The sequence below is a fragment of the Cryptosporidium ryanae genome (genome assembly GCF_009792415.1).
Source record: "Cryptosporidium ryanae isolate 45019 chromosome Unknown contig_19, whole genome shotgun sequence".
In the NCBI taxonomy this organism is placed as follows: Eukaryota; Apicomplexa; class Conoidasida; order Eucoccidiorida; family Cryptosporidiidae; genus Cryptosporidium; species Cryptosporidium ryanae.
In genome coordinates, this window is record NW_027125564.1 from 1 (window position 1) to 15,154 (window position 15,154).

Genomic DNA, 15,154 nt, shown 5'->3' on the forward strand with positions numbered 1-15,154 from the left:
ACCGTTTACAAAACGAAAAAACAGCATGCACCCAACTCGTTTGCTGATAGCATAATGAAAACCTACCGTGACTTCACTAGACACATTAATGTCCCGTTACCTGCTCTTGTTTTTATCACACTCATCATTTTGTGGGGGGTAAATCGCACGGTTGCGTTCATTCTTGGATTTTCTGATAGTATTGCTATTAATTGACCAGGCTTTTCTTTTAACTTTATATTTGAAAAACTGTAATCGAACTCTAAAATGTGCTTATTGTCTTTGTCACCTGAGACTTGCCGTGAGTCCCGACATTCCTGTCTACGTAAATCCAACCCCAAAACAACACCGATTCGCAAGTTTAATTACACAATCCTTTAACCTCCTGCTGCAGGCGTGGCCGACCTAACACTACTGCGGGCAAATTTCATGCATGTTTGCATGCAACAATGTGGACACATGCACCGTTGCCGTAATGAGACTTTTCAGTGAAGCTCGCAAGGGAGTACTACTTTATTTGCGGGAGGGAAGATAGTCCATTGTTATTTGGTGCAAAACAAGTTTACTTGCTATTTACGGAAGCTGGATTCAGTCAGGGAGGGCCAAAAAGAAATGGCGACTGAATCAAAGAAGGCAAAGTTGTTTCTGCCTCCATCGCAACTGAACCCACAACCGCAAGTTAGAGCCATTCAAACCATTTCATTTTATGCATGAGATCTGGCGGCAATCACATACCGTAACTGTGGGCTTCGCTCCTAAATAACAAGGGCGTGTGAGTACAAAGGGCCGGAAATAAGGCTAATTAGCTGGCGCGTAAGTGGACTCAGCTCGAGTCGGTGCACGAGTTGCTTTTGTAATATAGAGAAGCTGCGTCCGTTTGGTGCGCCCAACAGCAGTTAAATAGAGCATAGGAATTGAGAAAGCAGCGACCGACCGGGGACTTTGGTTTGGAGATACGAACAATAAAGAACAAGACCTGAATTTGCGCGAGATGGTTGAGGTGGACATCAATAGGGTTTCTCGAATAGTGGGGTCTTTGATTGAAGCAAGGTATAGGGACGTGAGAAGATTCGACGATAAGTTGGATCTAAGAGCACCCTTGTGCCCTTTGTTCGCAGAAAATAACGGTCTGTATGGGGAGGCGACAAAAACGGAAGACTCAATTCCGAACTTGCTGTTTGAATTAAGTGAGCTGCACCACAAATGGGCGTTGGACAACTACGTTGACGTTAGAAATAGCGAAAAGACGAGCAAAAGAGAAGTCACAAACGCCGAAAAGGAAGTTAACTTTATAAATAACGGGAAGGAGAACGCGATACCGGGAGGGGGAGAAAGTGAGTGTAGCGTGACTAAATTGAGTCCGTATTTAAATTATCTTTCTAGTCAATATGATGGTGTAGATAGCCCGGTTATTTCTGAGGTACTGGCAGATAAACAGTGCCAGATTATATTTGAGTGCATATTGTTGACACTAAATCAACAAAGCTCGATGGAGTGCAGAACTGAGAGGTTCAAAAAGCATTCAACTATAATGTTGTTGTTAAGTGATTTACTTCGTGCGATGTTTAGAAAGAAGCAAATAAATTACAGCACAATGGACTTTTACGTTCTGATAGACATTCTATTTAGAGAAATGGTGATTATGAGGGACATGGGATTTGCCTTTTTTGAATACGTTTCTTGTCTAAATATTGTTATTAAGTGCATTTCATCCACTAAAGAAAAATACAGATGGGGAGAGGCCACCACACTACTTTCGGTAACTGAATCTCTGATCGAGGGATTCGGTGTGGCTGCAACGTAAAAGTGCAACTCGCAGCTGTGTACTGTCTTTGTAGTTGCTCATTCACACTTATACTTATGTTGAACCGGGCCAAATCGTGTGTATTCTTCGCCATTTTGGTCTATGTGTTCATCTGACCTAATGTATATATTGTGAGAAGGTTGCCGCGTGAAGTAAGCAAAAAAATAGGGTCTGATTTAACTAGTGTAAATTAACCTGAAAAGTGTACATATTTAGATATATGAATCCATTTGTCGGTTTGTTTGTCTTAGCGGTAGATAAGTAGGGAAACAACAAAGGGCTTCGGTTTTTGGTTTGTTCCACTTCATTGGAAGGTATACCTGGGAAGTCAGACAATTGTCTATGCGGACTAGAGTAAAAAGGGAGTTTACAATGTACGAGTTGATAAAGAGAAGCGTGAATTGTGTGAGTCTTCAAAAATACGTTCTTTCTTCGCTAAAATGTAGTCTTTGGAGAAGTTACTTTTATCTCCCAAGACGCTTTCACCATTCAGATCCGGAACTTTGGGAGAGCAATAACTGTAAGAAAATGTAAGTTCGGCTTCAAGTTTGAACGGGACAGAAATGTTTACGTCGGGCAATTCAACGATTCGTAGTAGGCTGAAAGCTCGTTTGCACTGTAAACCTTTCCTATTGTTGAATTTGAAGCGATGCTAATATTGCCAACTAAAACTAACGTATTTAATGCAGAAAACTCTCATTTATACTAAGAGATGGCGAAAAAAAAGTAATATCTGTAAGTCTATACCGAAGTTGTTACATCGTCTCAAAACACAACACTCACTCAAATGATTGCAGTCCCCAAAGGGAGTGTCTCTTTTAGAAGCAGCACAACATGAGGACCTCGACATAGAAGGTGCATGCGAGGCTTCTCTTGCATGCAGCACCTGTCATGTAATTCTAGACAAGGTAAGTAGAACAAAGCCAGTCTCCTGGTTCTTTTCTCATATTGCTGGGGAAGTGGTTCCTTAAGTTACTCTTTTTGTGACTTTGCGCGCGCCAGCATGTAATTTTGCAATATTTTGTGATCCCCAGCGACGATGTGAGTAAAATTGAGAGACTGAGCCCAAATCGCACTGCTCTCACCATTAACTCTTGCCTATAACGCGATGCATTTGCGTTGGGTATGCTTTAAACGGAACAATCTAAACTTGACAACGGTACCTTGATTTTCGCAACACTCTTCTGCTCCGCCATTAAAAACAAAACCCACGCATTTTGCCAAACAGGAAATATATGACAAACTCGATCCTCCCACGGAAAGGGAAGAGGACATGTTGGACATGGCTCCACAAGTGTGTGAAACCTCGAGACTAGCGTGTCAGCTCAAGGTGGATGAAAAACTAACGCATGGAAGCATCAAGCTCCCAATGATCACGAGAAACTTTTACGTGGATGGGTTCAAACCTTCACCCCACTAAAACAAAAGCATGTTTGCGCGCAAGACCTTGAGGTTTTAAGTTACCCCTTCACTGGCCTAGGATGCTTGTGAAGTTCACCTTTAAAAGAGGCGCGCGCCGCGGCCATATCGGTCAAAGCCGGAGAGGCGCCAGAGCAATAGAAGTGTTCCGCTGCCTGCGTCTTGCCAGAGCGGGTGAAATAAAAGTAGGGTACAACATAAAACGGGTTAAACAGTAAATGAAATATTTAGATGTTTTATTTATTTTAACTATGTATATTTAAATTTCCAGGGAACAGGCGGGATGAGGAATAAATGATATATGGAATGTCAAATTTTTCAAATGGAAATAGTGTAAAGTTTAAATAACTAGGCGTATTGAATTAGTTAATTACTATATAATGTGAAGGGCAGATTAGACCTGGCCACTAATATAAATATTTCCAAGGAGACCGAACATAAAAATAGGGGACCAATAGTATAATAACAATGTAAGTACCGGTATTAAAGTAAAGAAGCAGTAAATGTATATTAATAGTCAGTTATTAGCGGTATATAAGTTAAACTTATAAACTAAATGTATTATATTAATTAGTACAAGTCTAGGTAATACGAGTAAAAGGGTTACGTCGGGGGAAACAAAAAGGAGAAAATAAAAACTTTGGACCGTTTTCGGTATTAAAAACGAAAAAAGGTTTCGAGAGTAAGCTGGTTGCTGAGTACCGGAGTTAAGTTGGCTGAGAAATCAAAGCTGAGACAGTTCGACGATTTATCATTAAGGTACGAAGACGGAAAATATAAATAGGTTTTATTAGAGTGGTATTGTTGCGGTGATACGCATATAAATATATATATATATACATATACATATACATACATATATATACATATGTATATGTATATATATGTATGTATGTTTGTAAACAAGTAACGGACAGTAATTGGACAGATAGTTAAGTTTTATTAGCGAAGAAAAAATGACCAACAATAGTAGCATAGTGCCAGTAAGTGCATCACTCTATGTTGGAGATTTAGATGCAGATGTGACGGAGACAATGTTATATGAGATATTCAACACTGTTGCTGTTGTATCGTCGGTCAGAATATGCCGTGATGCATTGACGAGAAGAAGTTTGGGATATGCCTATGTGAATTATAACAGCGTGGCAGATGCAGAGAGGGCACTTGATACATTGAACTTCACATGTATAAGAGGCCGTCCCTGCAGAATAATGTGGTGTTTAAGGGATCCAGCGTCTAGAAGAAACAATGATGGCAATGTATTTGTAAAGAATTTGGACAAGACTATAGACAACAAGACTTTGTTCGATACATTTAGTTTATTTGGTAATATAATGTCGTGTAAAATAGCCACAGATGTGGAAGGTAAATCACTGGGATACGGTTTTATTCATTTCGAGCATGCAGATTCCGCAAAAGAGGCTATATCGAGACTGAATGGAGCCGTTTTGGGCGACAGTCCAATTTACGTGGGTAAATTCCAGAAGAAGGCTGAAAGATTTTCGGAAAAGGACAAGACATTTACAAATGTTTACGTGAAACACATCCCGAAAACATGGACAGAGGAGTTGCTTTACAAAATATTTGGCGAGTACGGCAAGATAAGTTCTCTTGTATTACAAACGGACAGCAAAGGTAGGCCGTTTGGGTTCGTCAACTTTGAGGATCCGGACTCCGCAAAGGCTGCGGTTGCTGCTTTGCACAACGCACTAGTGACTCCAGTTGGTGTGGAACTGAATGCAGACGAATCTTCGAATCAGAGCAACACTGGCAGTGGGGGTCCTTCTGATAAAGCAATAGAAGACTCGTCCACGGGAGCGCAAGCATCGTCCTCGCTGGGAGCAGAGTCTTCTGATGAGAAGAAGACGGCGAAAGGCGGTGACAAGGCAAACGACTCCGAGTCGAACAACGCAACATTGGCGCCAGGAGAGGACCAAACTGGCAAGACGGTGGGCGGAGATGACAGCAAATTGGCAAAGACAGACATCCAACCCAATAGACTTTATGTTTCCAGAGCGCAGAAGAAGAACGAACGCCAGGCAGTATTGAAGTCCCAGCACGATGCCGTTAAAGAAAACAACCAGAGGTACCAGGGTGTCAACCTCTATGTTAAGAATTTGGCAGACTCGATAACTGAAGATGACTTGCGTTCTCTGTTTGAGCCGTTTGGCACGATTTCATCTGTAAGCATTAAAGTGGATGAATCTGGGGTGTCGAGAGGTTTTGGGTTTGTTTCATTCCTTTCTCCAGACGAAGCGACAAAGGCCATTACAGAGATGCACCTTAAGTTGGTTCGTGGGAAGCCGCTTTATGTCGGACTCCACGAACGCAAGGAACAAAGGGCTCTTCGCTTGCAGCAAAGAATTAGGGGTGGCATACCGCCAGTGTTGAGACCCGGCGCGATTCCTCCGGGTCCACCAGGAGTACACGGAGCACCGATGCAATTTGGCGTTCCGCCACAGATGTACTTTATTCCGGGAAACCCAACAGGTGTGCCCGCAACTGCCATGCCCCACGGGAGAGCACTGGTTCCAAATGGATTTCCGAACCAAAATGGCATGAGCAATCACCCATGGAGACCAAATCCAACAAGAGTTGGGGGTTACAACACAACAGGTACCGTTCCTCAAATGGTTAATGGACCACAGATTGGCAGTCATTATAGTGGAAACGTTTTACAGGGGAATGCTGTCTCTGGGTCGGTTTCTGCTTCGGGTAGCGTTTCTGGGTCGGTTTCCGGTGGTCCGTCTGGTGTACCGGTTCCGCCAGGAGGTGGCACCCCTGGGATCCAGGGAGGGAGCAGCGCAGGTGCTGTTTCAGGTCACCCCGTGCAACACAGTGGGATTCAGACCGGCCAAAACCAGAGAGGCAGCGGACCTGCGGGAGGTAACCAGAGGGTTCACAACAGAAATGTTCAAGGCAGCAGCGGAGGCAGGGCGGGAGGCGCACACGGACCCGGCAGCCATCACCAAATGCAGAAACAGGGCATGAAATTCACACAGAACCACAAGGGAGGCGCTTCTGGCCACGGCACTGCAGTCGGTCCGGATATGATGCAAAACGGCAGACAGATTGACTCCACGATGGTTTCCGGCAATCCTATGATGCAAAGTCATATGATGCCTCAGCCGGACATCCCTCTTACTGCAGCTACATTGGCAGCGGCCTCTCCGAGCATGCAAAAACAGTTATTGGGCGAGAGGCTTTTCCCCATTATAGCTCAGTTCCAACCAGAATTAGCTGGAAAAATTACCGGCATGATGTTGGAGATGGACAACAGTGAGCTCTTGGAGATTTTAAGTTCCGATATCGAAATTAAGAACAAGGTAGACGAGGCCATGGTGGTATTGGAACGCGCCCAACAGCAAATAAGTACATAAATTAAAAGTTTTTAGTTTCTTCTTACCGAATAAAATTAAAATAACATTCTTAAATGGGATGTTATGTGCTACGAATATGGAGAAAGAAAAAAGGATATATATGGAAATGCACAGGAGACACGTTACTAAGGTGTCGTTTGAACTCAAGGAAATGTGTACAACAGAAATACTTTCTTTTAAGCAGTTGGAGCCGAGTGACTAGTCACTTAACAAGTACTTAAATTACGGGTATGTTTGTCTTCAAGCTTAGTCTCCCGGTGTAGTTGTTCCGCAATGAAGACACAAAGCTGTTGAATAACAGCAAGTATTAAATACAGGATGCATGACGCCCATAGCCCGCCATCTTTAGTGGTAACGAAACATGGACTTGTAGCAAATACCACACTGTTGAATGTTCGAAGCGACGATGACTTGCTCGTGTTGTTGTGGATGCATCGATTTATTTACTGCATGGTGCACACTGGCATTGAGAACATCATACTCTGAATCTCAAATCAAATCGAAAACTGAGTAACTAATTAAGAAGAGGGGTGCATGAATACAGTTTGAGAGCATGAGTGAAGTTGCCCATTGTTGTTGCTAGATAGAACAACGATTGGAGAGGTTGAAAGAATCTGAAGGGAAACGCGAGCCGTTTCTGGCTGCGCGTCACAACCCTGCCTATTTCACCCGACTTTGGAGAGATAAAGTGCACGTTTACAACATTTATGTTCCCAAATCAATTCTGTTTGGCTTGGGATCCAAAAGTGGATGATATTTACTGTGTGTTGTATTTCTAATAGACACATTTGTTTGAGCAGTTAATATATAAAGGAGGGATCATCAAAAGCGATTATTCGTGTTTTCTTTAGCACAGTAACACTACACTTTTCTTAAGATATTCTTTCTAGACATTGAACGAATAGATAATAAACGAATAGACGATAATATCTTGATTTCTTTTCTCAGCCTCGCCTGTATGGAATAATGTGAACGCGATTTTCATGTTGGCTCTATTGCCGCCCAGAATTCTATGCGATTACTGTTGTCCCTCATCGGGGACATGCCCCGCAGTGCCACCCCACTTAAGCAGATAAGTATTGTCTGTTTTGGCAATATGTCTGGCCTTATCAAGAATTATTTGGCCATAATTTCCAATTGCCCACATGTAAAATGTGAATAAGGTGCTCATTGTGTACGGATAAAATTTAATTTCTGCAGCTCTGTCGTTAGTATTTGCTTGCATTTATTAGTATTTTCCCAAAATTTCCATAAACATGTATTTTCCCTGATTCTAGACATGAACTTATTAACCCTTCCGTAGCATGCAATTTAGTTTCGGCGGGAAATACACGTAATCTACAAACATGTTTTTAAATAAAAAGAATGTGGGAGGAGGCTACGTTAAATTAAAATATAGTCAAAGAAAATAAATAAATAAAAAGAGATTTAAATTAGTTTTTGCTGGATTAAGAGACTGGTTTTTGTTGAGTTATTGGGAAATAGGAGATTGGAACAGGGGAAAGAAGAAAGTGGAATAGTTTTATGTTAATATTTTAATTTTATTTTCCGACTGGAGATATCAGAGAAGTTTTGGGTTGGTCCTTCTTGAAATCATAGTTATATGTATTTTCGGGGAGCACTAATTTCACTGATTTTAAGCATATAATAGTTTTGAGGAGTTGACTAAATATTGGGACCAACATGTTCTGCGAGAGTGTAGAGGGGAAAATGGAGAATTTGAATGAATTTGAGAGCAGCAAGAGCGAGAAAACCCTTCTTGGGACTGCAAACCACTGCAACAGAAACAATGACAACGAAAGCAGTAATAATGAAAAAATTGAGACGAAGGAAGAAAAATGCAACGATGTATTCGAAAAAAAGGTTACTGAACTTTTTCCAGCATATATGGAGGATTTGACAAAAACTCCGCTTGTATTTGACGAATATGAGTCAACTACAAATTTGTTGATGTTGTTATCATTCATATTTGTGGCAATTGGTGTTATAGATATAATAATATCTAAGTCGTACCTCGGTGTTGCGGCAATATTAACTTCATTATTTGTGTTATTCTTCAGATACGGCCAAAGAAATAGACTTCACTCTTCATTACTTGTTTTGAAAATAGTAACATTAATGTCAATAATAACATGGATATATACATCAAGAGTAACAAATACGGATGAATTTGACGTTATATTAATTAAAAAAATATGGCCGTTATTTATACTTCAGTTTTTACTAATGTTTTTCTTAACATTGTGGTTACTTTTAATTTTTTTATCAGGATATTCTTCAAAATCACAACAAACATTTTACATTGATGAAAAAGAACACAGAATTAGTTCTAATATGTATTTTTCATCAATATCAGTAATTAATTTATACACAATATCAACTGGGTTTGAATTTGGAATTTTTTTAATATTTCTAGTTGAATCCTCTTATATTGTTGCTATTATTCCATTCATAAGTATATTGATTTCTTATGTATACATAGCAACAAAGTCAAGAAAGATACTCCAATATACGGAAATTCTTCTTCCATTCGTGATTTTGTCATATGTGATAATGAGAACAATATTTAGTTGGGTTGCTCCGGATCAATACACTTCTAAATTGGGTGCTTTAATGGTTACAAATATGGCCATTAAACAGGTTATTGGTTTATCTATACTTTTCACTCCACTAGTTAACTACTATGATATGCTTAAAAACTACTCAACAAGTAATATATTTATGGTTATTTCATTTAGACAATTTAATGATAATGTTGTTAAGGAAGAACCGGAACAAAGCAACAATGTTTTGCTAAATCAGGATATTTCAAGTGTTACTTTGGAAATAAAAAATGATAATGCTTCCGTTATTTCTATAAATTCAAATAATAATAAAAATGTATGTGAGATTGAACTTGTCGATCAGCCAAGCCATTCAATTGTAATTGACGATGCCCCTAAACCTAATATTCCTTACGAAGATGATGAATCTAAAATTAGTTTAAAAGTAACAAGATCATAAATTAAAAAGGATTTAAAAAATTTGAATTTAAACTATTTAATTAATTTGTTGAAAAGGTAAAATTAAACTATATTTTTTCTTCTAAAGAAATAAATTTGAAGAAAAAGGGAAAGTTTTGAGATATTATCAAAGATATAAGAGGAAAAAACTTAAATTTGAATAAAGACAACTCATTTTCTATTAAATTAAAATTAATATTAATGCTGTTACGTAATTAATGTTCCGTGAGTGTATATTATATATATGTACACGTATATATAAATCAGACTCATAATTAACTATTTTTGCTTTTATTCCTTGTTATTTTTTAATTAATTTTTGTAACTGCAAACTTTGATTTTTTTTAAGGATTTGAAAATATAATGTAATTGCATGCAGAAAATTGTCACATGCATTGATACCACATGTAATTGGCGGTAAGCTCATGACCCCACGTTATTAGAATAAATATTTCATTAGTGATATTTATTTAGCTAAAGATAGAAATAGAATAATGTTAAACATAGCAAATAAATATTAGGATACTAGTCTCTAGATAATAGTTTATGCTTGAATACTGTTATATTAAACAAGATAAAGCTTTTATTTTTGAGAAGGGATATTAATAATCATTGAAATCGCATATCTAGGTTAAAGCAAAAAGAAAAGTGAATTTATTGTTATTGTTGTAATTAGCGTTAAATGCAGTATTATAAAAATTGATAATAACAATAACATAATTAACGGTAATAAAACTGAGGGTGTTAAAAGTGGGAACATAAATAACTAAGATAATGAAAATGGATAAAATGAAAAGAGTGTTTAAAAAGTGGAGGAATAAGGCAGAAGAGGCTGTTAAAAGTGAGGATAAGTTAAATAGCACAGGAAAAAGTTTGGAAACATGCAAAAATGAGAATAATAATAATGTTAGTAATAGTGAAGTTGAAAGAAATATATATAAATTAAACTTTGAAGTTCCGAAAATTTTGGATTGCTTTCCTGATATTTATACAAGTAAAACAATAAATAATACATCTTACGTGGGTGGAAATGTTGGGCATTTAATTTGTGGTACTATATCTTCATATTTTGAGGACACATGGAAAAGGAATATAAGCGACTACAGAAGGAATGTACTTAATATATGTGATAATGGGGGCAAAAGTATGGAATACATTATGGAATCTAGAACAGGATCTTATTATGGATTTGGAGTTTCATCTAGAACGGGGTCATTTTCTGGATTTGGTGTATTGTCTAGAACAGGATCTTTCTCTGGATTGAAGGAAAGCAGTAAAAATGAGGGCAAAAATCCAGAGGGTTCTGATCTTGGATCAGAATTAGGAATATATCTTAAAAGAGAGTGGCATAGATTGTGGTTAGTTAGAAGTTTTTTGGCTTTTTGTTGGGAAAATTACTTGGAAGATTTGCTGGAACTTAATAGCTTAAAGAGGAAACACTATTTAAGTCTTCCATGTTACGGCACAAGTTTAATAGGTCTGAGAAAAATACCACTTGGTGAAATAATATGTATTGTAATAAGTAGTAGTCTAATATTCACAATGAGTGACAAGAAATTTCAGGTACCATTTTCCACAGTTCAGGGGAAAATAATAAATAAAATAACACTACGTGTAGATAAGAAAAGACATTGGAAAACGCCTCCTCCTAATTCTGTTGCGAAATTTAGAATACATGCAGAAAATAAATCTGAACCAACTGATATTTATATTTCCCTGGATGTAGATAAACCGGTGTTACTTTGGAGAAAAAACTTGCCTGAACACATTCCAGCTGATTTCAATAATTTGTATGTAATATCATCTTGTGTGAGAGTTTTGAGAAAAGGCGAAATAGGTAAATTTGTAATTAACAGAAATTTCAACGTAAATGTCGAATTGGTGTTGGAATTGTTGGATTGGTATCATGAATTATGTGTAAATTTGGTTTATGATAACAATAAGAAAGCCGAATGCAAATATTTTGTATTAAGTGGTGCAAACGAGACAATATTTAAAGAAGATTTAGATAATGATAATGTTGAATATTGTATTACAGCAAATGAGAGAAAGGAAAAGGCAGTTTTTTCTACTAAAAATGGTATAATAACAAAGAAGGATGTGAACTCTAACTTAATAAATACTGTGTTGGAGAAAAACAACAAGGTTGTTGTGTATCTTACCAGCGAATTATTAACTGCGGAGTTAAGTACACTTAAGAAATCATTTGAAACAAATAAACTAGTTACTGCTTTCGGGAATGCGTTAACTGGAATACTCGCAGGAAACAAAAGGTATTTCTTCCATTTGGAAAGAAAACACAAAAAACAACAGCTATTTAGAGATAATGCATCAATAAAACCAAACATGTTGTTGTTAAATCACATTACAAATAGCAGAAAGCACTTTGAATGCAGAATAAAATTATTGGATGATTTAAGAAAATTTGGTGAATTAGTCTTGTCAAAAATTGAGATTAAAAAGGGCCAAACAATGATTATTGAGGACGTATTATTTAAAGAGCTTAGTGGTAACAATAATGGGTTAATTGAGAATTTAAAAATTAACTTTGGAGAGTTATTTTCAAAAAACTTGTTTAGAATACCGTTTATATTGCTTGAACACCAAAATGAATACGAAGATGACAAGGGAAATGACATTACCCAAAATTTGATTTATTTTATATCTCCTTGCATAAAAACGGAGAGCGAGTTACTTTATTATACACTTTTTGAAAGGCTTGTTTCTTATTCGAGAGAAGACAGTAAAGCATTTAGTATTGTCCCAATAGATGAAAGTGGGTTAATGCTGAATAATACACTTGGAATTAATACCGAAAGCGAGATAATGGGGATGTCTCACTACATTAAGGGAATAAGCATGATTAGGGAAATTGGAGGGTTTGACTTTGATATGCCCCAAAATAAAGTTGAAGAATTAAATGACAACCACAAATGGTTAAAGTTTTTGAATGAAGAGATTCAAGAAATAAGCAATAGAATTGATGGCGGAAACGGTTTCTTTAATTATTTAATAAGAACTTCCTTTTACTTGCTACTATCAAACTATAGTGATAAAAACATCAAAGACATTAAAAATGAAAGCGATAATTTAGTTGATGGTGATATTTACACGAGTGATAACGAAGAAGTGAAAATGGAGTTTTCGGACCACTTTGATTACCTTGAACTTCAAAAATGTATACGTTCTGAAACAGGGAAAAAAAGTAGTGCATACTATAGAAGCATAGGGATAATGGCAGAGATTTTGTTGGACATACATGTAAATATAAAGGTGAATTTAGACTCAATAGCAGAATTAATATTAATAATTTGGGAAAAAATGAGACACGCATCAGGATTTGACATAGTGTTAAATTACACTTTTACTTGGATATTGATTCAAATGTACAATCACAAGATATGTGAAGTTAATTTACTTAAAAGCGATATATGTGACGTATTTACTATTCATAGAATATGCAGAGAGTTTATGAGAAGTCATAAAAGTGAAATATTTAAAAATACACTAGAAAAAATATCAACTAGATATTTTGAGTCATGCGTACTTAAGACTGATTTGCCGATTAATAATATATTGGTTGCTGAAATTGGTTGCGAAAAAACCAAACCTTTTGAATCAAATCGAGAGCCATCAGAATGTTTTTTTAAGTTGATAATCGATTACGATGTATTAGAGAGATTGTCCCTGCTTCTTTTGGGTCCGGCTTCGAAAAGAATACTAGAGGACGGAAAAAATGAGTATTATAACTTGTTAAAGTACAGTCCAGACTACGGTTTTTTTTCAATAGGAAGTAACTCAAGTGGAGCTTTGGGGATTGGTATGCCAAAATATAATTTATTTACGTCACTAGAATGCAAGCTATGTTCAAATTTGGAAAAAATTAATTCAATTTATCGTCAAAAGGGACAAGAGTGTGAATATATCAGCAAGAATATACAAAGAGTTGTATTTAAAGACAATTTCTCGTTTGAAAGTGGAATTTCTTCAGTTCAATATGGGAAAGATCACATATTAGTTTTGAGAAAAAACGGGACTCTTTTTTCGTGGGGAAGCAATAAATATGGCCAGTGTTGTCAAGAGAAGGTGAAAAGGGCGAAAAGCTTGTTAAGCAAATTAAGCAGTGCTGATGAGGTAAAGGAGAACAAGAGATGTGGGAGCGACTATGAAGAGGTATTATTTGAAAAAAGAATACAGGAATATGATAATATTATTCCGTTACCTGAAGAAATTCTATTTTTTTCAAAAGTTGTTAACAAAGTAAGTATATCAAAAATATCTTGTGGTTCTAATTTTTCACTCGCGTTGGATACAAAAGGCAATCTTTACTCTTGGGGACAAGGAAAAGATGGGTGTTTGGGAACAGGATCTCTGGAAGATTCATTTGTTCCTAAAAGAATAGAGTTGGGATTTGAGCATAAGATAAGATCAATAACTTCTGGAATGTTTCACTGTGGAGCTATCGATATTGAGTCTCAACTTTACGTTTGGGGTTCAAATGAATTTGGACAACTTGGAATTCAGTATTCTAAAAATAGTGAAAAGGTGATATCCTCCCCGTTTAAACTGAATGTTGGGTTTATTAACTTCAACGAGTCTTATTCTTCCTCTTTAGATGCCAAAGTAATAATTAAAAACTGTGAGGAGGATCTTAAAGCGTGTTTATTGGAGGAATGTGGTGACGGTAGTGCCTCATCTGAGGGGATTATTATTGAATGGAAAGAATTGTCCTTCGGAGAAGTGCACTCAATTGCGTTGGACACAAATGGTTGTGTTTGGGTTTGGGGTCAAAATAATTTTAAACAATTAACAAAAATACCGGAGATATTGTCTTTGGAATTTATTTTAGAGGGGTGGGAGAGAAAAATGACTTTAATGAAAAGAAGCGAAAGCAATATAGAGACCGAAAAAGCGAATGGAACGTTCACAAATTTCCCGACCCCATTAATTTCAAAAAAGAAGCAAAAAGTATTTGATTCAAAAAAAATAGACAAAATATTTTCCGGAAGCACTTGTTGTTGTGCAATAGATCAAGAAGGGAAACCCTGGATATGGGGGCTTACTTTTTCTGGCATTGAAGGACAGTCAAGCAGATACTATGCATCTTCATTTTTTGAAAGAAACTCAAGCATGTCTGGAAAGCCTAAAAAACAGGAGAAACTGATTGAGTTTAAAGAAATAGAGCTACCGGTCAGAATTTTTAGGAACATGACAAATGATAACGACTCAATAAGGTTGATCAAATTTGGAAAAGGAAACAACAATTTGTCTATGGTTAGCAGGTACGGAAGGTGTTATCTTTGGCTTGAAAATCAGAATTTAGTCGTAAACCAAATGAAATTCTCAAGTCAGCACAATTGCTATGTGTTAAGTGATAATTTGGAGACCGCTAATGAGAAAAAAGGATCAAATATTGGGACTCGAATATTACCAGATGGACCGTTCTCAGATAATGTCCGGTGCATCCAGGACGTCGCTCTCCTGGGTGACAGTATTATTTTTCTATCCAAGCAAAAATCTATAAATATGCCATAATTGATTAGTTACCTTTTTCGGCGCGGGCCCTTGTT

General features: G+C 37.0%; 5 protein-coding genes across 5 annotated transcripts; all 5 read left to right on the forward strand.

Moving 5' to 3' along the window:
• Nucleotides 1–970: 970 nt before the first annotated feature.
• Nucleotides 971–1,783, forward strand: FG386_000919 (uncharacterized protein; the record flags this gene model as incomplete). Its single annotated transcript, XM_067340312.1, has 1 exon — nucleotides 971–1,783. One exon carries the CDS (start codon nucleotides 971–973, stop codon nucleotides 1,781–1,783), a length of 813 nt encoding a protein of 270 aa, XP_067196070.1.
• Nucleotides 1,784–2,155: 372 nt separating this feature from the next.
• FG386_000961 (ferredoxin-like protein Fd1) lies at nucleotides 2,156–3,203 on the forward strand (the record flags this gene model as incomplete). Its single annotated transcript, XM_067340354.1, has 4 exons — nucleotides 2,156–2,313; nucleotides 2,494–2,518; nucleotides 2,581–2,691; nucleotides 3,012–3,203. 4 exons carry the CDS (start codon nucleotides 2,156–2,158, stop codon nucleotides 3,201–3,203), a joined length of 486 nt encoding a protein of 161 aa, XP_067196112.1.
• Nucleotides 3,204–4,158: 955 nt separating this feature from the next.
• FG386_000972 (poly(a)-binding protein fabm) lies at nucleotides 4,159–6,582 on the forward strand (the record flags this gene model as incomplete). The annotated part of the gene is made up of 1 exon (XM_067340365.1): nucleotides 4,159–6,582. One exon carries the CDS (start codon nucleotides 4,159–4,161, stop codon nucleotides 6,580–6,582), a length of 2,424 nt encoding a protein of 807 aa, XP_067196123.1.
• Nucleotides 6,583–8,292: 1,710 nt separating this feature from the next.
• On the forward strand, nucleotides 8,293–9,585 carry FG386_000983 (multi-pass transmembrane protein; the record flags this gene model as incomplete). The annotated part of the gene is made up of 1 exon (XM_067340376.1): nucleotides 8,293–9,585. The coding sequence occupies one exon, from the start codon at nucleotides 8,293–8,295 to the stop codon at nucleotides 9,583–9,585; it is 1,293 nt and encodes a 430-aa protein (XP_067196134.1).
• Nucleotides 9,586–10,364: 779 nt separating this feature from the next.
• Nucleotides 10,365–15,119, forward strand: FG386_000994 (uncharacterized protein; the record flags this gene model as incomplete). Its single annotated transcript, XM_067340387.1, has 1 exon — nucleotides 10,365–15,119. One exon carries the CDS (start codon nucleotides 10,365–10,367, stop codon nucleotides 15,117–15,119), a length of 4,755 nt encoding a protein of 1,584 aa, XP_067196145.1.
• Between the last annotated feature and the right edge of the window lie 35 nt (nucleotides 15,120–15,154).